This window comes from Gymnodraco acuticeps, unplaced genomic scaffold (genome assembly GCF_902827175.1).
Source record: "Gymnodraco acuticeps unplaced genomic scaffold, fGymAcu1.1, whole genome shotgun sequence".
Classification (NCBI taxonomy): Eukaryota; Metazoa; Chordata; class Actinopteri; order Perciformes; family Bathydraconidae; genus Gymnodraco; species Gymnodraco acuticeps.
In genome coordinates this window covers 205110-230819 of record NW_022990175.1, presented here as the reverse complement: position 1 = coordinate 230819, position 25710 = coordinate 205110, and the positions used below count along the sequence as shown (strand labels likewise).

At 41.0% G+C, this 25710-nt stretch overlaps 1 protein-coding gene across 5 annotated transcripts in view; it reads right to left on the bottom strand.

The window, feature by feature from the left end:
- The window catches only part of opa1 (OPA1 mitochondrial dynamin like GTPase), a 37834-nt gene that overhangs the window by 5614 nt on the left and 6510 nt on the right, over positions 1-25710 (bottom strand). For 3 of the 5 annotated variants that reach the window (XM_034217745.1, XM_034217747.1, XM_034217746.1), the window contains 23 exons: positions 25422-25577; positions 23439-23492; positions 23227-23331; positions 22916-23002; positions 22650-22763; positions 22415-22495; positions 22243-22317; positions 22073-22144; positions 21710-21809; positions 21398-21528; positions 20887-20959; positions 20498-20570; positions 20297-20412; positions 19268-19332; positions 19009-19085; positions 17837-18002; positions 17445-17597; positions 16649-16757; positions 16050-16129; positions 15663-15803; positions 14925-15041; positions 14712-14805; positions 14040-14150 (listed from right to left, as the gene is read on the bottom strand). In XM_034217745.1, coding sequence (XP_034073636.1) covers positions 14040-14150; positions 14712-14805; positions 14925-15041; positions 15663-15803; positions 16050-16129; positions 16649-16757; positions 17445-17597; positions 17837-18002; positions 19009-19085; positions 19268-19332; positions 20297-20412; positions 20498-20570; positions 20887-20959; positions 21398-21528; positions 21710-21809; positions 22073-22144; positions 22243-22317; positions 22415-22495; positions 22650-22763; positions 22916-23002; positions 23227-23331; positions 23439-23492; positions 25422-25577 — 2350 coding nt within the window. The remainder of the gene's footprint in view (positions 1-14039; positions 14151-14711; positions 14806-14924; positions 15042-15662; positions 15804-16049; positions 16130-16648; positions 16758-17444; positions 17598-17836; positions 18003-19008; positions 19086-19267; positions 19333-20296; positions 20413-20497; positions 20571-20886; positions 20960-21397; positions 21529-21709; positions 21810-22072; positions 22145-22242; positions 22318-22414; positions 22496-22649; positions 22764-22915; positions 23003-23226; positions 23332-23438; positions 23493-25421; positions 25578-25710) is intronic. The other 2 variants (XM_034217748.1, XM_034217749.1) reach the window with 1 other exon arrangement.

Sequence of the window (25710 nt, the reverse complement as noted above, 5' to 3'; positions counted from 1 at the left end):
AGAACAAAACTGTGTTTGTGCTGGCAGCTCTTGTAAAGAAAAGTAAAAAAACTACTTTATATGCTCTACAATCAAATGTCACTCATCTCACTCAGAAGGCATTACACTGCACAATATATGACACTTCTTATTCAACTTCAGAAATTAGGTTGACTGGTATTGCATGAAACATTTACATTTTCTTTTTGGAAGGGAGAAGCCAACAGAATGGAAATATAAAGGAATATAATTACATTTTGGAGTAAAGTGTAAAGTAAATATTGCAATAAGTATAATCAGTGTCAGAGATGACTTCCAGTTTCATCCAAACGAAAAACCTCCTCTGCCCCCTCCCATTGTTTGACACAATATTAAGAAAAAGCGCAACCATTATTTCCTGATATACAATTAAGCTGGAGTTGAACCTGCTGCTGGCTACCTGTGCAGTCAGAGTTTCACCATGACCTTCTGAAGAGAAGACCTAAACCTAGATGAGAACAGAAAAACCTTCCCTTACAGCGGGATGCTTAATGACTTAGAAATGAGCCCTCAGCAGCTTCCAGGAGCCCAGGGGGCCACCAGTGAAAGTGAATGGTGTCTTTCACAAAAGCCAATATTCTCTGGATAAAAACTGTGAGAAACAGATATTTATGTCCCCCACACCATCTGTTTGTCACCAAAAGACAGCAGCCATAGGAAGAAAAGAAAAGGCCACAACAAGGCTTTCTTTCCTCTGTCCTGTGGAAATGCAACAAAAAAAACAGTGGACAGAGTCACCATTGCCTGTTGCTCACTGCAGTGGGAGTAGTGATCTAAAACTCCATTTAGGCTCCTGTTTACCTAAGAGATGAGCCCCAAAACAGTCATTCAACCGCTCACCCCTTTATCTGGTCATGAATATTCCCATAATCCTCTGGCCTCTATCCCAGAGGCCCCTTCTTTAAGATGCTGGGTGCTTTTGGGTTGGCGAGGATGGAGGGACTCTTGCCCATTCAGAGAAAGAGTGGGGAGCTTTTCCCCCCAAATTCCCTCTTTCAGGGCCTTCTCTCGGCTGATCTCCACATGAAATGATATCTCATTCACTCTCACTCTGTCGAGTTTCCTAAGCTTGCTGCGGCCGAAGCGCTGGCAGAAGGAGGGCTGAGCCACAAAGCCTTTAATTGACCTGTAATTAGACTGTGAAACTGCGTGGCCCTGCTGGACAAGTAGCCAACACAGGAGAGGGAAAGTAAGGGAGGCCTGCAACGTACTGTGAGATAGAAGAAAACTAATCCTCTTACTTTGGGAGATAGCCACTCTCCTGTAGAGAAAGGGTAGCTGTTGTGAAAAGGTGGCAACAGAAAGATTTTAGCGGATGAAGTTTGGTCCCAAGGTTGAGGCAGTTCACAGCGTGGTCACCTGAGAGAGCGGGGCTGAAGGTTTGGTTCCTGTCCCAACCTGTCATCATTCATGAACAAGCATTTTTATATTGCATGACTACCAGGGTCACAGTGTAGGTGGGGACACTGAACATTTTTTAAGGCTCTGCTGTTTCCCCTCTTTGAAAGCCAATCTCTTAATGTAACAAACAGAAAGGCCTTTTTCCTCAGCTTGCTGCTTGATTCGTCACTAAATCTGGATTGCAATGCTATAAAACTGGGCCATGGGAGACATGGACACAAGGAGAGCGGGGATGTCGACGGCCCAAACGCCATGTCAGTGACAGAGCAATGAATCAGCCCTCGCACTCACGGCTCTTATCTAGAAAACAGATGCCTGGGAGTGAGCAGCCCAACCTGGGGAGAGACATGCGTAGGTCTGAACAGGTCAAAGTCTGGGGTCAGTCACAGGGCAGGCTGAACAAAAAAACAGCAACATGCAGAGAAGATTCCTTTGAAAGAGCCAGGTGACGACTGCCGTTGTCGGTGTGTTATTGTTAAGCATTGCTTGTGGCTTTGAAGGGCCAGACATCTCAGAAGATTTTAGTACTGGGGTAATAAAGCTAAGGATAGGGGTGACTTAATTTAGAAGGAGATGGGCTTAACTGAGGAAATAGTTCTGACAGCAAGTGTAAATGAGCAGGTCTCACTTGAAAAAGAGATCAATGATCTCAATGGGATACACCTGGACAAATAAAGGATAAAAAAATAATTAAAAAAAGTAAATGATAAATGAAACTTATCATTCCAATATTGCCGCAAATACTTCCAATCAGAGGTTGCGCTAGACTTTTTCGCTGCACGTCATTTTGACGGACAGGATCGAAACATTTCCGTCAAAATCCAGTACTACCCGACGGCCAACTCTCACCAGGGGGGAGAGAGAGGGCACGCTCGTGAACTGTCAACGGGGGTGGGACCACGCGCACGCTCCTGAACTGTTAGCCCCGTGTTATGCATGCCCACTGCACTTCGCGGGAGCGCTCACAGCGTAAAGCCAAAACTCAGACATTTCAATGATTTGTACGGCAAAGTTGGGTTTGGAAACTGTATCATTTCCTTTTTGGCGGGCATGCATAACACGGCATAACACCGGACCTTCGCTGCGGGGAAACTTTGGCGCTGTTCCGAGTTTGTTCTAATCAGTCAAAATGACGGACTGCTTTCAGATTTCTCCGTCATTGTTAAAAAAAATCTGTCATAGACGGAAAATATTCGGTTAACACGACCTCTGCTTCCAATACCCATTCATAACATTGAACAGGTCTGGGATGGTAAGTCTCCTTATGACTCTAGGTGTAACTCACAGAAAGTCAGGGGGCTGAAGTTCTCCAAGACTCACCTTGAACAGTGAAATGGAGCCGTGCTGTGGCTAAGTGGCAATCAATCTGAAGTAGTCACATGGGCCTGGGGATGAGAGTCTGACAAGTCTGGTTTGAACTGAGATCCTGCCGTAATCTCTCAGAGAAAACATCCCTTTGCTGAATCTGCCACAGGTGTGTTGACCAAGTTAACTAATGCTGAACTCACAGCGAGTGAGAACACAAAACAAATACACTCGAGTTAGGAAGGGCATGCACACATCCAGTCGTGTTGATACCTGGTCCTAAATGAAAAGGATGGCTTTTTAATAACCTTCTCCCTTCTTGACACGGCACTGACCCCTAACTAGCCGATCAAACGAGACGACTGAGAGAGATAAGACGGGGGGAAGGGCCCTCCTCTTCCCTCGGCTGCCCTCAGGTAAATACATGTTCCCAGCTGCTCTGGACCCCACACACCGTCACAACCATATAACGCTGAAGAGACAGCAAACGCACCTGGAATTCCTTTGAGCCTGTCCAGGCCCATAGGCTGGAGTCACTGGACTGCAGGTGTTTTACTCGTAAAGGCCACAAAGTAGTACTCATGCTTCAAAAATGGCCATCTTATAAAATCACATTACTACACTAGAGAATCAGATTCTCTTTTTCATTAACTTAGAGATCAGAAATGGCAACATGAATAAAATGTAATAACCTACATTAGGAGGAGACACTAAAAGCAAAAACACAATTTTTAGAGCTGGGGTTTTTCTGACCTTGTTTGCTTGCAGTGGCTTCTGTATTTTCAACACACAAATATTAAACAACATTCCCTCAGTATAAACCTTAGACAACTTTGCTTTGAGGGTATGAAAAACCTTCATAGCAGCATACAAGAAACGCATTGTATGGTCTTTTCCACTCTAAATTCAAAGTGAAATGTGTCCTATATGAACAAATTCAACTTGCAAAATGTTAAACAAATTAGACCCTTCTTAACTGTCGATGCTGCAAAGTCATACCTCCACTGTATGATTCTATCCCACAATGAATACTGTTTTACAAACTGGTCGTTTGCTTGTGCCACAAACCTGAAACCCATATTTACACTTGACGCATTTTTTGTGGTGTTCATTAATGTGCATTGTCCCCGTCAAATAAACGATTAAATGAAATGAAAAAAATATCCTCAGCCACAGAACTGTTCAACAAACAATATTTAACAATGCTAAATGTTAATGAGACCACAATATATCAGGAAGAGGGTTAGACTTCTATCCTAGGGCAGTATGGTCATGACAAAATAATTCCAACCTATAGTTGCATTATCTCCGCACCTATCACAGAAAGCAAGGTTTTCCTATTACCTCATCTTAACCGGCATCTGATGTCAGACCTTTGCATGTGTGTGAGTGACAGGTGGATGAGTGGGAACGGGTCCCCGGTGGCCACACTGGGCTGGAAACATGTGAACAGAAGCACACACCTCCTCTTTTTTCTTTTTTCCCCACACTCGGATTTTCTTTCGCTCTCTCCCTGAGGAGAGTGAAATATTGCTAACATTATTCTTTACAGTTTACTTCTTTATCACTTCCATTATTGCCTGTTGCTCGGTTGTCATCTAAAAACACAGATATCTCTTTCCTGAGATTGTATCTAAAGAGATTCAGCTGAAGATGGATTTCAGCTAAAACCGACTGCAAATAGTGCCGTTACGTTTTCTAAATGTTATCGACTTTAATGTTAGACATTTGCTGGATGTTTGAAGGAGCAGAGACCCTGGTGAACAAACACAGTGTGTGTCAAAAACAGTTTTATTAATGTACTATGTTTTCTCATATTGAACTACTATACAAAGATACCTTAATAATTGACTTACTGGATAGCTGTGTACAATGTGCGTATGCAACATCTTTTGCAAAGACATTTCCCTGTTCATGACAGGAAGGATGGATATGGATGTACAGGAGTGACGAAAGGAAGCGAGAGAGACAGGGGGGGAATACGGGGGACGAGATGGATGATGGGAAAGTGGAAGGAGACAAAGGTCACAACTTTGTTAAAGGAGGGCAGGTTTCTTGGTTGAAGCCTTGATGGAGTTAGGAAGAAGATAAGCAGAGGTGAAGCAGGGATAACAGTTTAAATTAAAATTCACAATATGTAAAAAAGTATTATATACATTAAGACAGGGAGCTACAAGGGACACGTGGTGAAGAGTGAAACAATGAAGGGTCCCCTCTTTTTTCTTTGTCACACTCTTCTGCCACGTGCTTTACATCAGTCATGCTTCTTGTGAGTTGAGAGGGACAAAGTAAAAAAACAAGAGATGTTCAGAAATGTGAGGCAAGATGCAACAGTGGAGAGGAGCCAGTAGGACGTGTGAAAACAGAAACAAGCCGACAGCTGGAGCAAAACAGGGTCAAAAGCCGGACTTTGAGGATAAACGGTTAATTGGTAAAAATGTAATGCGGTTTTTAAATGAAAACACGACGTGGAAGATCAAATTAGAACTTAATGGAAACTATATGCGCAGTACCAAAACAAGGCCAGCCAGAAATATTAAGAAGCCTACTGTAGTAAACCAGATACAACTACAAAAACGTCTTTCATAGCGTTTAACCTTGCTCTTTCTACTTATCTAGTAGTTGACGCAGTGCAAAGCTGTCATGAGATGTTGAGGGAAAATATCCAAAGACATTTACAGATGTTGTGGGGTGCCTTGTGACATAACGTCTGAGAACTTCGGAAGTCACTTTCACAGAACATTAACAGGATAAGATTAGATCAAACGCAACTGCACTAGTGTTATGACAACTGTGGATCTACTGTCTGTGTGCTTGATGCTCCCGGGGAGAAAGGGATCAATTGGCAGCAACTCTGCAGCCTGACCTTCCTCCTCCGTGAGAAAAAACAAACCAACATTGTATCACCACTAAGGCTCCTTAGTTTACAGAGTGACGCTGTTTGCTAACTTGGGTCTATTTAAGGCAGAGACAAAAAGAAAGGGATTAAGTGTTACAGAAAAAGCAAGAAAGGTAAGAAGACAAATAGATCAGAATGAGAGATAGAAGCAAGTATATGCATTAGAGGGAGTGATATGGAGAGTAGTAACAACAGACTAAAGTGTAGATGGACAAACAAAACAATTAGAGGAAGTATTTCAAATTCATGAACAGGTCAAAAGTAAGAGATCACGCAAAGGGCAAAACTCCCAATGTGCCAAAGAGTCTGCCCAGAATCTCCCTGCAGAATCCACCCCCTCAGTCCAGGGTGCAGACCAGTTGGCTCGGGGAGAGTCAACGATGATATCCATTTCTTTCAGTTGTGGCTTTTAATCCATAACAGGGTGACATTTTGATCCCTGGAAAGGACATTTCCCCCAAAAAGCATAGCTCAAAGTGCACTATGAAGAATTGTGTTTTAGTGTGGATGGTGAAATGCATGATTTCAAACATACTGGTGTGTGTGTGTGTGTTTCAAGCTACAAACACACACACATCCAACTAAAAATGTAAATGCAATGTCAGTAATGTCTATGAAGCTAATTGGCTGATTAAAAGTACAATGGTATTAAATAGCTGATCAGTTCTGAGCATCCCTGGATTTGGGCGAATAATATTAATAATTTGCATATTGTGATCCCGCAGACACATGTGCACACAACACCTTAGGAGGATACGTCATCCGTTACAGAGGAGCACTTCTCATTGAGCGCTCACTAATCACTGTGAAAGAAGCTGCTCAGGGCAGTAGGGGGGGGGGGGGGGGGAGATGAAAGGGAGAGAAGTGAGCGTGAGGCTGAGAGGGCATTCCGGCGAGCAAGCCCAGACAACCAGAGCTTTATAGATTTCTGCTTCCACACAAGTGAAAGGAACAGGAGAAAGTGACTGCATGTGCAAACACGCAAACACTTCACACATTATCACTGTTCTTGAGACCACCTTGTGTTGACGACTAATTCCTAAACACTAAAAACAAAAAGCTACAAATCCTTCCTTTTGACAATCACTGATAAATCAGGGTCAATACATTTGATGAACTTATTGTTCCACTCTGAGTGGTGACCAGGTCTTCATTTAAATTGTGGTCTTCAAGAAACCAGCAAAGAGTGAAGCTAAACGATTGGATTGTAAAATGCTTTAATTCAGGCATACTGGGGGAAATGTACTTTCCAGGATGTTTCAATAGTTGAACAAATACAAAAGGAAACACTTACTCAGTCGAGTGAATAAACTGTCATACCCATCTCTAAGGGGACACAAATGTTCATGCTTCTCGTTCTGTTCAATTTGCAAGAGTTTCTAGCGCTATAAAAAAAGACCTAGTGCAAGAGTACTGTGACATCTGTGCAAAAATCTAAACCAAACTGCCATGATATATTTAATATAACCTTAATATAAACCTTAGAAAAATGAAGAAAACAATACCAAATAGGCAAAATGTCTCACTTCCTTGAAAGAAACGTTCCCAATACAACAAAACCACATTCAAGTACAAGCACACGTAGACACACACACCATTTACTCTGTCAATGCTTCAGAAAACCTCTTTCCCATGACTAAACAACTGACCTCAACTTTACAATGAAGAAAAGAGCTAATGTAAGAATGTGTCAATAAGAGCCACAGTGAACGTACACACACTGTCTTCAAGTTGACAACACGGATATAAAAAGCCACCATGAGGGGAGTGACAGCCGGGAACCACTTCTTACCCTTCATGGGAGGCAAATCATGTGACGGGAAGAGGTGGAGGAAAGAAAGTATTACTGCAATTTCAATAGCACATTTTCCAAAACTCTATAGATCACTGAGAAATAGGGCCAGTATTAAATAATAAGGGGAAAACTCCAAAGTAATACTGAGAATACCAAATTGGTTGGAATACCATAAGCCTTATGTCCTAATACCAGCTCATTTGTAAGGGGATCTATATGTTATAAATGACAAATGCCCCATATGACATAACCAAAGCTGTGCAGTCGTGATTTATTTTGAGTGTAAGGTGTCTGGAAACTCACATTATCAAAGATGAAATCCAACACTTCATAACATAGTAGTAATTCTGGACACACTGTGAACAAATCAGACATCAGAGTACTTTTTCCAGTACAACACACAAAACTATTTCTATGAGTGGCGATAGAGCAGCCAGGAGACATCCCAGTGGACTCCTTTGCTTGAACATTAGGACTGGGCTTTGCTCCAGAGACGGCACTGTGCCATACAGCTGGTCTGGCACACGTTGACACACACGCTGACACACACACACGCGCTGACACACACACACACCTTTCTGCAGTGTACATTGTACTACTCATTAACAGTGCTTTCACGCTCTCACCACCGAGGCACACACCTGACCTGTGTTTGTAACCTGAGCAATGCTGAGCCTGCCTGCGAGTCGGGGCAAACACAGCTTAACAACCCACTGCCCCTGGGAGCACATTTCTGCCTTTGTTAAGTGTGTTTATCCTTTCTCCCACCTCCTATCTGCACCTCTTTCCCTCATCCCTTCCCTCCTTTTCCTTTAGTAGAGGTTGTGAGGTGAAGGTGGGGTATTAACTCTGTTTCTTATTGTTTTTTTGGTTTCTTCTATCAGAGAAACAGGGTCAGTCGGACAGAATTTGACAGCGAAAAAGTGAAAGAGAGATCCTGAGAGATGGAGAGGTGGGAGAGAAAGCTGGCTGGATCAAGTAGCCTGTGGTATAAGCTGGCTGACCTGTGGGGTCAGGCCACAGTTTGGGCCTGAGGCAATCTGACCCGCTGCCTTTTAACAGGATGAAGAATGAGGGTGGAACAGGAGCTCTGAGGAATGAGGATGATTTCATAATGCATCGAGTAAGGTTGCTTCATAGACAGACACAAATTCCTTTAGCCTGAAAAACATTGCACGGCTGGAAACAGGTGTCTGGCTCCTAACATCAGAATCAGAATCAGGTTTATTGCCAGGTAGGTTCGCACATACTAGGAATTTGACTTGATGTCATGGTGCATACATAAAATATAAAAAACAAGAAATCTAATATAAAACACAAAATCTTTTACACCGTAATAAAATACAGTTAAATAGCAATAAAAAAAAAGATAAAGCAGTAATTTACATAGAAATAGAATGCTAGTCAAGTGCCCTAAACACCCAATTTGAATAACTACATTAAAACCTATATTTTCAACAGGTTGTTGTAGAAGTCGGTAAGATACTTTTAACTGAAAACCCACAGGTTTATTAGGAATAAGCGTTATGGATACTTTTTTAAAGCTGATGAGATATTTCAGTTTTTTTTAAATAAGTTAATTCCCTGTTTATGTACACCTAAGAGTAAGATGAGCTAAAGCTAAGATCTTTTGAGCAAAGATGGATGATTTAATAATGCATAGCACCAATCTTAACAAATCTGACTGGCATCACTATCGCTGACATGAAAAAACAAAAATCGAATCTTGACGTTTTGAAATGTTTTTTTACAGTAAATGTAATCAAAAATGTTTTGCAATTGTATTGCTTTTCTCTATCTAATTGATCAGCCCCCATATTTATCGTGCATCCCTAGGTCTCGACAGACTTAATATGTTTTAGCAAAACACAGCGACTGGGTGATGCATTCTTCCTATAAACTATCAATTACAAATAATACGTAATGCACACAGAATCTATGCTTAGTGTCACTCCCGTCGTTAAAGCTACAAACTTGCGTGTCGATGCATAATAACAAATTGAGGATTAAACCTGAAGTCTTTTAAAGTCATGTTAAGAGCACCACAAGTGAAAAAGTTTCTGCAGATAAAACTTCTTATGAACTTGTTAGTTCACAAGACTTTTGGCCCTCAGAAGCTCGCTCACTTTGTGCTTTGAGGCGTGTCACTGAGTCAGCCCATCAGACATGCAGTTCAGTCTAGACTGATGGACCCTCACACCCACGCCCACACACACGGGTCCAGGCTGCATTACACAGAAAGGTCTGCTCAAAGTGTCCGACAGCTAATGACCCAGATCCTACACTCACCCACTAACTCAACTAGACAGATTGACAAAGTTAAAACTCTTGACACGTATTTTTCTTGGTAAAATGAATAGAAAAATAACCATAACCACAAGATTAGGTCTTACTGATGCAGGAAAGCTTAGGGGCATATAAGCAGGGAATATGTTACCAAAAAATAAGGTGTTGACATTTTTCGGGGTCATTTCATGCAGTTGTTGAAGAGAAAACAGTAGAGACAGAGAGGAAATGAGGGGAGAGAGACAGATGGAAAAACATGCAACAAATGTCCCCAGCCCAAGGCGATCCAGGAAGGTTGTGCTTCAGCGCATTAAACCCCTAGAGCACCAGTGCGCCAAAATGGTTAGGTTAGTTTTAAATATTTGTATATTTTCTTAAGCTCTTATTTCACTTCCTTGCAGTTTTACATCTCGCCACCATTGTACAAAACAGGAAGATTTCTATATACGGCCATGACATGAGTGCTTTGGTTTGTACCTTCATCTCTAGGCTGCCTGTATTGATGCAGAACCTAAAAGGCTCTTTCTGCTGCATGAACAATGGAATTGGTCAAATATTATAACATAATAATAATAATAATAATAATAATAATAATAATAATTTACAAGGCAAAATTGCATTACACCAGCTTTATATGAACTATTGCATCCTACTTTAAAACTGTTTTGGTATTGGTTTGTATTTGCAAGGCAAAGACAGATTATTTTTTGTGTGTGTGTTTGTGTTCTCCCCTTGGTGGTTGTCACAAAAAACATGACTCCACTGCAGCAGAAATGAAAACAGTCGCAAAAAACATAATTATGTGTGTTTTAATCTCTTTTTGTTGTTTCTCTCAATGTACTTTGATGCACGTGATGTATATGGTTGGGGTGTGTGTGTGTGTGTGTGTGGGGGGGGAGGGGTGTGTGTGTGTGTGTGTGTGTACCTTATTACACAATACGGTTTGTATCCTGTTCCTACATGATCAGGAAACACGTGTTTTTACTGGTAGTAATGTAGGGTAAAGTCAATGAAGGTGTGTGTGTTTTCTCAAGGCGATAGCTGAATCTTGGTCAACCAAACCAAACACAGATTGACCAACCATTGAAAGTTTAACGTCATTCATTTGTGGGCTTTTATAACATTAGTCTCCTATCAGTAGTAAGGAATATAGAGACAGGAAACAAAAGGAATTGTGTGCACGTGTTAAGGTTTAGATAAACGTAGAGCACTCTTAAAGGGTTAATGTTTGATGGGTGTTACTGGGGCCTCAAACCATTCAATTAGACTCTTTATATTGAAGCCAAGAATATCTGACAGCAGGAAACAACACAATGAGGTTTCTAATGCCAGAGGGCAGAACACCTTGAACTGATGCCTGCCACTACATTCACCGAATCCACAAATATGACTTGATATACTAGTCATAAGGTGAGGAAGAGGCAAACACTTTAATTTATACACTTTTTAAGCACTTAATATTTGACTTAAAGTTAGATTCAACATTAAAATCAAGTGACATCTGCTGATTGAGAATATCTAATGAAAAGTCTTACAAATACAAAGATTTGGTTTAAGGAAACATTCATAGATAACAGTCATTCTTGACTGGAATTTTCAATACAAAAAGTAAATGAGAATCGAAAGGATCAATCGAACACTCCTGCTACCCCGCTTACAGTTATTGATATAATTATAGTAAATAATATATTATTAACCAATTTATTGAAAACAATTAATTGAAAACAATTCTGGAATTAGGCTATTTAAATATCTGAGTAATCACTGTGTGGGATTAGCGGAACAAATCAAATCAGGCTGTCCATGGTGCTGAAACATTTTGGGTTCAGAATGAAGGTGGATGTTCATGCTGCCATTAAAAGTGCAATTCTTGAAACAGCTCTCCATGAACTCCATGCCAGACTTTTTTGCAGGTGGTGCTGTGGTGTTCACGGGTAGGACTACGTTATAGGAAGAGCTTTCCTCCAGTGGCCGTTTCATGGCGTGTCCCGGACCGGCAAAAAGCGCGTTGCTCCACATCTTTCTGTTGTCTAGAGATGGAGCCCAGTAGCTGCAAAGCGATGACTCGTTTTTATGTCCGCTAACGGACATGATTTCTCTGGCCTTCAACCCTGCCTCCGCCAGCCGCTGTATGCAGGTGCTTCTTTCTAACATTAAAATCTGACATTTTGTAGCTACCGATTTCCAACGAGAGACAATGTATAACAGTGTAACGGCTGTGTGTCGCTAAACGTCGCTATGGAAACCACACGATGTAGGCTCATGGAAGTAGTTTCGGTAGGCTAGTGGCGTGTGTAGGCCACTGGATACTTTGTGATTAGGCACGTTCTATTTGATCGTTGTTTGATCGTGGAATCAAACACGCCTATTGACCAATCAGAGAGCTTGCTCAAATCTATGTGTTATAGAATGATATTTAGCTCACACAATCATTTAATCTTTCATTTTAACCATTTGTTAGAGTAAGTGACAGAATAGTGTCATGTACAACATTCCAGTAGGTGTGTGTTAATAATGCTTGCCATGCCTTTGTGGTGACAGGAACTGTTATTATGCAGGTGTGTCGGTCATAAAGAAAGTTCAGGAAAGGCTGCACGCCTTGCATGCTCCTTTGTAAATACAGAGTTTGCTAAGCAAGCAAAAGTGTTTCTGAAATAGACCAAACGGGAGATGACTCAACCCTCATCGTACTGTAACACAAGCCCTTAGCAAGCAGACAGTTACAAATTAGCAGAGGGCCTAACCCCAGGAAATGTTCTTCTAAACTATCAACGGTGCAGAAATAGTTAATTCACACAGTATAATTGTACGAACACTACATTCATTACATAACTAAATAAATTGTATCAATGTAAATGAGACACATTTCTGTACATTTACTGATTCTTAAAAAAAATAAAATCACATTTAGAAGATTAAACATCTGCTCCAACAGCATCTCCACAGAGAGTTTAAGGCTTGAATCATGCAGCAACAGGGAAAGATAAGGCAATACATGTTCATGTGTAGCACTCCCAACCACTGCTGCCAGGGGGTGCAAAACACAGTGGGCCTCAATCAACCCCCTGTGGATAAATCAAGATGTACAGATCGATAGAAACACCAGCCGGTACAGGTCTGTTTGTGGACTGGTTCAGTACAAGACATGATTAATACTCAACAAGTCGAGGGGTAGCCACTGATGCCAAAAAAAAAGAGAAAAAGCTTCTCCATCCGTCTCTGGTTAACATTAACGCCAGAGTGGAGGTCTGACTCACAACAAATGAACATGAATGCATGTGCAGTATTGTGTGCCTGGGTCTGGTCCATGACATATGAAAACACGAGTATTTTCCAAACTATGATTCACTTTCTTCTAACAACTGTGAAGAAAACACCCAAACTCATGTTGCCAAAACAACAACAAAAAGCCAGCAGGCCCTTTTTTGTCATTGAAATTGTTGGGTATTTGATTTTTTGAAATTCTGAGATTTTTATCCTGCAAAATCAAAAAAGTGTTATTATAATATATCTACGGTGAAAAATGATAGTCAACATGTGTATGTGTTTCATAAAGAAAGTTTGATGGACACACAGAGACAGAGAGCGAGTCTAGGCTTGTCTTCTAGGCATGCGGGCACTTGTGCTGTTTTTAATCAGCAGGGATGTGTTAACAGAGCGGCCGGTGGCTCACCCTGACAGGCAGACAGCCGGCACACTGCTGCTACCGTTCAGACTGACACACTCCCACCCCAAAATATTAAGTGAGATCATACAGTATATTTCCGTGTAAAAAGGATGTCATCACCAAGACGTATCATCAGCATAAAGGGATAAACATGTCGGGGGTTAGGCCTAAATAAAGCAGGGAAATTAAAACGATTAACAAAGTTTAACACTGTTACACCGCTCCTTCGCCTCATGAGACAACCAGTGTGCACAACCCTGTTTACAAAGCAGCTGCATTAATGCTTTTTATAATACGGTTTAACAAAGTGTCTGAGAGAACAGCAACAGTAACCTTAGAAATAAGCTTAAAGGTAAATTGTCTGTTGACATTAAAGCTATTTTAACTCGCCTGCCCTGAATCAGTTTGCTGGACAAGGCATCTCCTTTAGCACTACTGCCACCTACTGACCAGTTTAGGATTTTCTATAAAGAAACCGTTAACTAAACAAACCACAAGTTGAGGTAGTCAAGCATTTCAGATGCACTGGGGTCTACTAGTGTGGGAAATTCAAATCACTGTTATGATCCCTTCAATAACCAAGAGAAATAACTTAGTGATAAATGGCCTCCTTACTCAAGTGCACGCTTTTGTTATTTTTTACTTATTAATAATGGTATGTGTCTTACTGAGATCCTCGGCCAGCTGGACTCTGCGGCCGGTGATGAGGTGGGTCTTCTTCTCCTGGTCTTCCCCAAAGTCCTCCAGAACCTCCTTCACATTTTTCTCCAATCGGCGCACTGAGAAGAAGAATGGAGGAACAGACACACACAAAGCATAACAATTAATATTTAATCAATGAGCATCAACAATGCATCAGATCTTTGGATTTATTGTTCAATTATACAATCAAAACATTGTACGATCATTACAATGGTTGTGAGCTGAATTGGTGTTTTTTCATTATTAAATGGTTACGGTGAATCGTTAATGATCTTGGGTTAATTAAATAGCAAAGCTCTGGCCAGCTATAAGACCACATTTCAATCCGTTTTAACTATATGGTTTTGTCTGGCTGCTTGTGGTGATCGTCCAGAAAACTTAAAATAATTCCTCCTAAATGACTGAAAATGATATTGTTGCAACAATGTACTCATTTAGAAAAAGGAAAATCATGAGTATGCCGTAAAAACCCCAGCAATGACCTGACAGTATTTTGGAACAGCTCAAAATAACTACTGGTAGCCAAAAGCAACTACATAAAGACTACATCATTTATCCAAACTGAATAGGATTTCCCAAATAATACATATTTTCCCCTTTAAACGATAGATATCATGTGTTCTATTGCCAACCCTTACCCTCAGTGTTGGTGAGCTGCTGTCGGAGAGTGTTGCCTGTGATGACCAGCATTCTCTGGATCCTCCAGAACAGAACCACATCATTGCACTCCAACTGGGGGAGAAAAACATACAGGCACAGGGCTCAGCTTCTTCACACATTGACATTAAATATATCTGAGGGTAAGTAGAAGAGAAAAAGTGAACTAAGGATAACTCAAACCCTTTCCTTACCTCAGAGTCAACAAAGTGTCTCTGGTAGTAGTAGAAGCCTCTCTTGCAGAGGTTACAGTGAGACAGTGCCTTCTGCAGGAAGTGTCGGCGATACAGCTGATGCCACGTGTCTTTGATCTGAACAGGTAAGAAGATCAGTAACTCAGCAGTTGATGGATGATAAGCATAATTAAAAAGGGGCACAAACACTGTATTCATGCTACAGCTAAAAATATATCAACTTGTATCAAGACAATGTCGCATACAAACCCCAATTAACTGAGAAATAACAAGAAGCATTGGATTTATTCCGTTAACAAGTATAACATTAACATATAGAGTGCCACAGTGACGCATCCTAAAACCCGGAAGTAAGTTAGCATTTGACCACTTCCGGTTCCTTCGACAAAAACCAATCCAATTGCTCCATAGGATTTTGGAAAATAGCCCGAAATAAGGTCTGTGGTTGACACAAATTGAAGAGACAGATCACGTTTTGTTCAGCCGGATAATATCCACATTTCGAATCATAAATCTATCGATCATAAATCTATTGATTAGATTTATGATTTGCTGAACCAAATGTGATCTCTCTCTTCAATTTGTGTCAACCACCACAGACCTTATTTCGAGCTATTTTCCAAAATCCTATGGAGAAATTGCTTTGGTTTTTGTCGAAGGAACCGGAAGGAGTTTACTTCCGGGTTTTAGGATGCGTCACTGTGGCACTCTATTCGCCCACTATCTAAAAAATCTCACCAGCACGGGGTCGACTTCCACAGATCGTGCCTCCAGGTTCTTCCTCACTGTGGTGACCTCGTCGTTGGCTAAGTACGCTGTGTGTTCATCGTGGAGCTTCAGCAGGCGCTCCAGCTCGTTTTTTGTTTCATTACGAACGTGCTGCAAGGTTAAACGAAAAGGAAGTGAGCGCCGTCCTTGAGATGGTGAATGGGTTTTAAGATATTGATGATTATTCCCTGTCCTGTGTGTAATTAGGGATAGCTCAACGAAAAGGATTACTTGATTTAAACTACCTGTTTTATAACTGGTATTATAAAAGTTTTACATATGCCTCACAATCTTTCTAAAGGCCTTGTAGTAAACATTTAACAACCTGGAATTTGGGGAGACCCCTCGGACTCTGACCTGATCTGGAGTGCGACTCGTCCAGTTCATCCATCTCTGCGTCCAGCCTGGACCCACCATATCTCTGATAACTGAATCAGCTACAAGAAGAAATGTGAAGAAAAGAGAAAGAAAAGACATATTAAAAGAGATTGCTATGTTTGTTGTGAGTAAGCTACCTACATTAGCAGCGCCTTCTATCCACATTATTTCAAACAAACATGAGATCGTATGTCAAGATGTTACATAAGTATGACCATGTCTCACAAGCTGTTCTCTTGTAATATGTGTGTCTGTGACTTGTTAACAGTTTACTACAATGTGCCACAGCAAGCGTAATAATTCATTCTGTAATTTACATGGATCTGAAATGACTATGTTTGAACGCTAACCTTGTAGTCTAATGGAGAGGACATATTTAAATAGGGCCAGCCAGGTGGAGAAGATGCTGCTACTTCAACAATTCTACTCACTGATGTGAAACTGTGTTATACTTAGTCAACTGATCTTCAAAACAACATAAGGCAATAGAACAGGCAGGTGTATACGTTGTTTAAGACAATGAAGGGAGTCTAATGTTGGGTAGGTGACACTGTATGAAGCCATCATGGCCAACATACTGTCTTTGAGGCGTGAATGCAGGGTTTCCTCCATGAACATGATGGCTGCATCCCACTGGGGCTTGTCTGTGATGGAGCGGTCTTCCAGGGCATTGTGCTGGATCACCCTCTGATGCACACACATACAAAGGAGAAAATAAAACATGTGCAGCTTCAAAGTAATTGCTAATGCATATTAAGTGTTTTGTTTCATGGTGTTTTAGTCAAATGTCACATTTCCTAATACGTTTTTTATCAATCCCCTCCTGCTTTTTCCAAGTTAAGTTTAGTTGACTACAAGTCTGGTGATTTAAGAATCACCTTAGTCAAAGACACCTTCACTCTTTTGGTGGTTTAAGTAATACAACAATTGTGGACATTTTAGTCTTGTTAATTCATCAGATCATTTCCATAGCCTAAGTCTTGCTGTTGATTTTGTTAACTTGAATTAAAGTGGGTAAGTCACTCCGAGTACTGCTAACATAACAAAAATGTGCTGCATTGAATTTTTTTTATAATAATCCATCATATTTAGTCTCATCTTTTTTGTCAATGAAAGTAAAACGTTTTTAGTTTTTTTAAATACATTTCAGAATGTGAAGAATATATATTGTTTTGTAGACAAAACATATGTAGTAAGATCATTCATAAATACAAATTAACACTGGTATTTTGTCCTGTACCAGAAGTTCAAATAATTGGCATTGATGGGTCGTCTTTGCTTGATCAATTTCTGCATTTTATTGATGATGAAATGTCTGCTTTAGGAGATGTTAAATCGACCTGTGTGCTCCGAGTGGATTTACGGTGTGTTTACCAGGCTGTCCATGGCCCTCTCATTCCACTTGTGCCTCTTGATGCTCTCGTCCTTCACAGCCTCCTTCAGCTTGTCAAAAATGTCGTCTTGGTCTTTGCCTTTGTATTCTGCCATAAAGCGGGCAAACTCCTCCTGCAGGGTCTCCCAGGCAACCTAACGGGAGGCCAAGAATAGAGGGGAAAGAGGAGGCTCATATTACCACAAGGCCAGTGCCTGATTGAATATTTCTTACATTTCTGTTCTCTGTGACTAGTAGATGGACCCAATATATATATATTAAGGAACAACAAGTACAGGCAATGCTTATTCTAACAATGTGATAATTAGTAAAATGGCAAATGATTTAGAAATAACCTTTTGAATACCATAATGATCATAATGTAAGCCGTTACCTCCAGTGCTTTGTATGGAAGCTGCTTGTCTGTCCACTGCTTGAGCTTGATGTCAACGGTGGTGTTAAAGGTACCCGAATCCATCGTTTGGGCTGCAGGCAGGTAGATGTTCTCAATCACATGAGTGGAGACACGTTCCCACATCTTCTTCTGCAAGATGGCCTCCCTGGAAGAGAACATGTAAAATAAGGGCACATTTCGACTTGGAGAAGGAAGATATCTACCTCTAGCTTTTGTTGACTCTCATACCATAGAATCATGATTATTTTCAGATTTATATTTGAGACATATCTAGCAAGCAAGTGTGTTTGTAACAAAGTTGGTTCCAGGTGTCCAGTCCAGTAGAGTGACCCGGTCGGGTAAGAACAATGAGTGAAGGATTGTTCTTATGAGCTGCTTTCACTTGTGAAGTCAGTGCTGCTACAATTACACTTGACTGTAGATTCCACTACAGCTCCAGTGTGACCCTGTTAGCAGCTAACAGCCTCCACACTCTCGCTCTTTCTCTCCAGGGGAGCGTGACAATGGAACAAAACCCTAACCAAAGTCCTCCTGAGAGCAGACCATGGCTGTGCCTCTCTCATTTATCATAAACGACACTCATATTTCGTTAGGCGCCCCTTTTGTTCCGGCTAGCACTCCTCACTGTCAATAAGCGTTATCTCCAATAGTGTTGGCTGGCTGGTTAACAGGGCCACCCCTGTTCCCCTCCATAGGCCATTCATCAGAGTATTGATCTGGGAAACTGATGGCACACACACACTGGGGATGGTCCCAACACCATGCATACATCTCATTTAGCAAGGTTTTCCTCATCGGGGGTGAGGTATAACTATATATTCATGCAAAGATAAATGACCCCAGAGATAAAGACCCGCAGTTTGCTCTAGAAATAGCTCTGTACTCGTGTCTGGTTTAGTCCTGGGGAAGTGCAAATGCATGATCTTATCAGACTTTCAGCAAAGGCCACGTTTTAACACTATTCAGTCCTAAATAGGGTGCATCTAATTAAGATAAAGATCCTATATAGAGTAGATAAAACATTAATAGTGACAGTGCTAAAATGATTATATACAAATAGAACGTTTGTTATAATAAATAGTTGTGCCTGTATTTGAAATGATAATGAGCACACAAAATGAACATTAGATATTAGCTTATGATTTACTTACCAGTGTTGTGGGGTCACTTGACTCAAACTAATGACTTCATCCAAAATTTCATTTTTGGCCTTTTCGAATAGTTCATTCTGCAAAAGAACAGAAAGGAATTGTTACGATCAAATCTTGAAAAGCTTGAACAGCGTGCAACAGTTTAATATATTGTTTGGTTTTATATCTTTAGATTTTTCAAAACAGGGCCACAATACCAATAATTTGGCTTTTGTTGAGCCTCTAGTTAGGAGCATTATAAATGTGAGGCGTCTCTCACCCTGTCCAGCTCTCTCAGGCGAGGGTAGTTGTTCTTCCACTCTGTCTCCAGGTTGAAGCGAGATGCTGGGATTGGAAGAGACAGTGAATTTGATGAAACAAACCTTTCTCAGAATGGACAAACTTTTCATATTTACAAAATGTAAATGATAATTGAACATAAATAGTGTTATCATAAAGCTAACCTGGCCACTCAAAAATCTACCTTAAAATATCTGATTTGTTATTTAAATGTCTGGAAGATTATTTCTATCCTGCACATTTCTATTGTTCACATCTGATGTTCAGCTTCATCAAAAATGAATTCTCTATATTCAAGAGGCAATGTCCATACAGGGACAGGGCCTGTTTTGTTTGATCCAAGTATGATATAAAGGCAGCTTTCAGACTGCAAATGGTGCCTATCCTTTAAAAGAAGTGGGTGAGGACTTTGCACACTCGCTGTCTTAACTGGTCCCTCGTGAGGAGAGGGGATGGGTTTAATCCCACACACTCTTTATCAACAAACAGTCAGAGTGTAAGTTCACTTTTTATGCATGCACACAGACAAACATACACTAGGACCACTGTCCCTCTCCACAGCTCCCTATGCACAATGGGGATTAGGCTAATTGCCGGTTTGAGGGGCCACAGTGGCGCCAAGCATAGAGGACGGAGGCCGGCTGTTTGTGATTTGATGGGATATGGATCAATACGCCACACAATGGGCCTATGGGAACTGTAGTCTCACCGCCATAAATCTCCTGTGCTGTTAGCAATGGGTTTGAGATTGTCTAGACTAATTGCAGTTGGAAGTCAGGTCTGAAAGAGTGGGAAAGTGTGGCAGGGCGGGCAGAGTAAGGTACAAGGCGCTGGGAGAAGAGAAGAGGAGAAGGAGCACCTGTTCCCTGTACAGTAAAGTTTAAACATGCCAGGGACTGTAAAATACATTGAATATTAACATTCACTCAGTAACACAAATAATAAGGAATACAGTATAAATCAGTCAAGCCTTCCTGTGAGAGGGCTAGTCCTGTAAGTGAAGTCCTACCTTTGAAGACGTCCGCCTGCTGCTCCACAGACTCTCTGACCATCTTCCAGAAGCAGTCAGAGACGGCCAGACTCAAGTTCTTCGTGGTCACCTGGTGGGCCTTCAGCATGCCGTCCCTAGTTGCATACATATATTAATTGTCCGTTTTAAATGAATTCCTTCGATGAAGCATTGATATTTGGTGGATCACATGGGACTTACTTTAGTAATCTGGAGTTCTGGAAGAAATCTTCCTCGTAATCTTTAATGGAGTCGATGCTTTCACCACTGCTCCCTGCAGCACACAGGAAGACAGCACAACAAGGTGTGAGTAAATCACAATTCAGTTAATGCGTGGTCTCATTCAGAATATGTAAATATATGTCATTATGGTACAAGTGCTACATAATTCAGGTTAAAGTGGGTACAAACGTTCTTACAAAACAGTTTAACGATATGCTGTAAAACAAATTAACCTGCAACTTCCTCCATGATAATCATAGTCGGTGTGCAATTGAAACCAAGTTCAGACGTAACCATGACCTGAAAATCCTCATTAAATATTGGGATATTAAATGTAGCATGATGGATAACTCAGGACAACATGTTACCTTTTCCTGTCACCACTGCAAAGTAGCCCAGGGCCTTCATTGGAAACAGCTTCCCTTCCACTATTTGCTGGATCTGAAATAAAAATGTAAACAGAGGAATTAAATTCTTACACCAGTCTACTCTGCACGTTTCCCTAACATCAGCTCTTAGAGGGGCCAACGAGTTCAAATAAAGGTGCTGAGCTCCCTCTTGTGGAGCAGCTGCATATTGCAGGCACTTTATTCATCAGTTTGCAACTGTTTTGAAATCTACAAATGCAACTCCTTTACTCACTATTTCTGCAATACTAATGCTATTCAATTATGGATGACAAATTATGATAGATTTGTATGACTTCTATACATTGACTGAACTGTGGCATTGTTGATCCTTTTTATGATAGAAGACAAAGCAAGTAAACATTACAAGTAACATTTATAAGTGCCAAGGTATAGGGTGCAGATATAATCCTTTACATTTATAAGAAACATTGTTGCTGCTTTGTATTTTGGGGATAGTTAAGCCTCTTACTCTGTTGGGGCTGGCCAGGTTCTTCTCAGCCAAGTCCACCTTGGTCAGAACAAAGATGGTCCTCTTCCCCTGGGGGTCCATCTGGCTGACCAAGTCCGTTACGATGCTCCTCTCTGCATCCACACTGCCATCTGGAGGGAGACAAGGGGAGCACAGGAGGTATGATAGTGATCTACACGCCAAAGGCACGTGTCTGTGTTAAATCAGTGTGGGATTTCATTTAATATACAATGCTCTTATTTGCCAAACATGACTCAAGCCTCTGTGGCTCCAAGCCCTGATTGCTGTTACTGAATTATACTCATGGCTCACCCTGTATACAGAGGATGATCGCATTGGGGTTCTGCATGTAGGCCCTGCTGATGCTGAAGATAGTGTCCTTAGTATCTGCCGCCATGCCTGCAGTTACAGTCTGAGAGAGACACATATTTGAAATATGATTAAAAAACCTTTCAAACATTGCATTTGTATTACCATGTTTATAAAGACAAGTTTGGTCTAATAGCTTTAATATTACAAAGCTTAAACATTACAAGGTCATTAAGTATCTGAAGTGGATATCCCGCGTACATTATATAAAACTTTTAGGAACAAATTGTAAAAATGACTGAAAGTATACAGCGAAGGAAATGTGTAAACATTCCCATCCTTATGAATGTAATAATGTATACTCACGCTGATGACTCCTGGTAGGTCAACAAGCACCATCCTCTGGATGCCCGGGCCTTTGACACTCAAGGATATTGTCTGTCATGCAAAAAATAAACATCAATTTTCATGAAGCATAAGAGACTCAAATAGGCAAGTAAGTGCTTTGTTTTCTAAATGGAGGCATTCAATCTCACCTCACAGCTGACGGTCTGTCCCGCCTTCACACTCTTCCTCATCCTCAGCTCAATCTCGTGCCTCAGAGCAGCCAGCTGGAAAGGCAGAGCAGGACACACCAGATGTAACAATGTATAACTAGTAAGAAGGAGCTGAAATAATCATAAAAGTTGGATGGAATTCATGACTTACGTCGTCCTCCTTGGTGAGGTCAAACTCTCGGCCACTGTCCTTAAACATGGCCACGTGGTGGGGGCCTTCGCTGAGTGTTACCTGTAGAAAAAAGTAACTCCATCAGAACTGTACTTTTTCCTCTTAAAAAATACCTCGATTCTGGCTCACAATGGTTATAATTATATAATCTTATAACTCTTATTCATTTCAGAGTAAAGACTACACAAACATCAGCCAGGTTTGTCCTACACACCTTGACGGGAGAGCGTGTCATCATCTCTCCTGAGCCCCGGGGGAAGATCCTGGCCTGAGCGATCATCTCCAGCACGCTCGTCTTTCCAGCACTCTGATCCCCGACCACCACCACCTGACACACAAGAGGAGGAAATGGATGATATATTACACATAGTAGGCAGACAAAGGACAGAAGAGGGTATAAAGGACAGACTAAATATACCTTTATGTCTTTGATTAAAAAAAGCTAATTTCCTATGAGCAGTAGAAGTACATGCTCCTTACCCTGGGTAGATGGTCCTGAGTGTTGTAGTTGGCATCGTAGTCTGACAAGATGTCCAGGACTTCAGAATACAAGTCGATAAGAGATTTCTACACGAGGGGACACAATGGCAACACATATTATGGATTTGTAAATGTACAGTGTTCATACTTTATCCAGAGTGACAGTGACGTCAAGAAATATATAAACTAATATAAGAGACGGCAAACAGCAGTAAAACAGACCCAACGAATCTAAAACATTTGAATATAAGTTTAATAACGTAATCCCAATCAGGAATAGGGACACTTTAATGTTCACATGCGCAACCCACCTTCACTTTCCTTTGGTGGATCCCCTTATCATCTTTTTGCAGCACCACTTTCCGTAACTCTTTATTCTCCTTCTCCAGTCTCTCCAGCATGCGTTGATATTTAAGCTACGGGATAAACCACAATCAGGTACAATGATTCCCACAATTACAAACATTCCTCTGTTCCAACTAAAAGATAAGAGTTAATCAAAGTAACACAGAATCTACTGTACCTGGGTACGGAGCAGTTCTTCTTGAAGTTGGTCGAACTTTTCTTTGTCTGATGGCTAGAGGTTAAAGTAGAAAAGAACAGCAACAAATTGAGTTAATGTTTTCTTTTAGTTTTGAACAATAAGGGCTCCCCATGCTCTCACTGTGCAAGCATGAAATTCCACCAGCACCACGAAGGTTCATTATGTGCACACTGTATTACAGAAAGAACCAGAGTTAACAATCACATTATTGCATAAAGAGAGGAACACAAAACAGATTTCAGGCAAACACTAATCATTCTGGTATTCCTTTGGTGCGATCAACAAGCTATTATTACCAAACGGGCACAAATCATCAGAGAGCCCTGAAACACAGCCGATTTAAATATCAAAATCATTTTGTCATTACATATTGATTTCTCTGGATTAGGCAAACCTCCTTTGATTGTGTATTTTGTTATACTTCAAGCAAATTGTTAGAATGAGAGACAGGACAGAAAGCAGGAGACACAGCAAACATGAACAAATGGGATTGGCAGCAGAGGAAAGGGAATTTTAAAAGACTACAAAACTACTGTTAACTATTTTGTACATTAAGAATGTGCTGTCATTTTCTTTTTAGCAATATTTGCCAGAAAGATTAAATCATTTTTTGAAACTCCATAAATAAGACACTTATTTAGACATTAAAACAAACTGCTCATAAGCTCGAAGCATCTACCTTATTAGTCAAATCTCAAATGATATCACACAGCTGGGTGCATTCATGGTGTCTTCAACAAAAGCAGCTCACACTATGCAGCTGATCTCCACTCCACTCCATGCAGTGTGTCCGTACATTCATGGAGTGCTGCTGATGATTATCCGTCCATGTGCATGAGAGTGAGACTGAGCTACGTCACTGGGCTGCTGGGACCAAGCTATGGAGGAGCATGCATGCCTTCTCCACAACCGACGCTTAGCCTGACACTATGGGGTGATACATGGAGGCTACTGTTGGATGTTGTAGGGGACACACTATATAGTATTGAAAGGCCAATTTGCCTGCACTACAAATATTATAATATGAGCTATACAAAGTAAAAATATATTTAACATTAACGCCATTGCTTTAATAACAGGGCTAGACACGATCACCTGTGTATAATGCAATCCGATGCACTAACAATGCAATAAATACATCGAGTCAGGGTGTTGTGATTTATGGTGGTGGATTCTGTCCAAAGATGTTACCGTCGATGTGGTCTACATAACAGACAATGTATTTATTGCATCGCCAAAGCACTGGAATGCATTCATGTTAATGAATTATTTGACAGCTGTTCATGTTGTTGTGTCTACCATGCCCTGTGTTAGAGAGTAACAAAGCACTGCTGCTAAAATTTGGATTCTCAATTATTGTATGAAAGAGGTTTATTCAATTCATATAATTGCCAGAGCAACTTAACATCAGCTGAAACTCTTGTGTTTTCCAACCTCCAGTGGCTTAACTTCTCACCTTGCTGAAGTATTGTTGGTTGTTATAACGGGTGCAACAGCCTTTAACCCATCAGTGCCAAAAGATTATATTTCGTAGGATAAAAATGCTTTGTTCCGATTTGTTTAATGTTTGGAAATATGGTATGGAGCACAACTTTGAAATGTTTAGATGGCATGAAATATCACAAAAGCAAAACAAATGCACAGTTGTTTAAAGGCTTTATGATTTCAAAAGAAACCTTTTCAGCCAACAAATGTGTTCAGATTGTGTTAAGGCAAGCTCAGAGGACGCTTTCACCAATGACAATTTAAAATTCCAGTTGCGGGCACAAATCGGTTAAACCATTACCACAGAGGATGTTAAACACTTATTTTCAGCTTGATGTTACTTAAGCGGCTGGTTCATTGAAATGATCCTAGAATATATATAAAGTATATATTTTGAATACTGTTTCTTCTCTGCAGCTGTGGCCTTTAGGAGACTTTGTAGGGAGAGGGCGGATCTAAGTGGAGTGGGACCTTCACCTTGCGTTTCTGTTGAGGGGGGCTGGGTTTCGGAGGCGGACTGGGAGCAGGCTCTGGCGGTGGGGGACACGCAATATTGGCTGCTGCGGCCCGCCGGACCTCCTCCTCGTGCTGCTGGATCTGCTGCTGAATTAGAATGAGCTCGCCCAGCAGACCCTGCTGGGGTACGTCATAATGAGAGACATGTAGGAGCAGCAACAAACACAACAACCAGCCGCTGGGCTCAGCCATACGAGCTAATGCTGCATCCTATCAATGGGCTACAACAAAGGAAACCTGGCCCTTTATG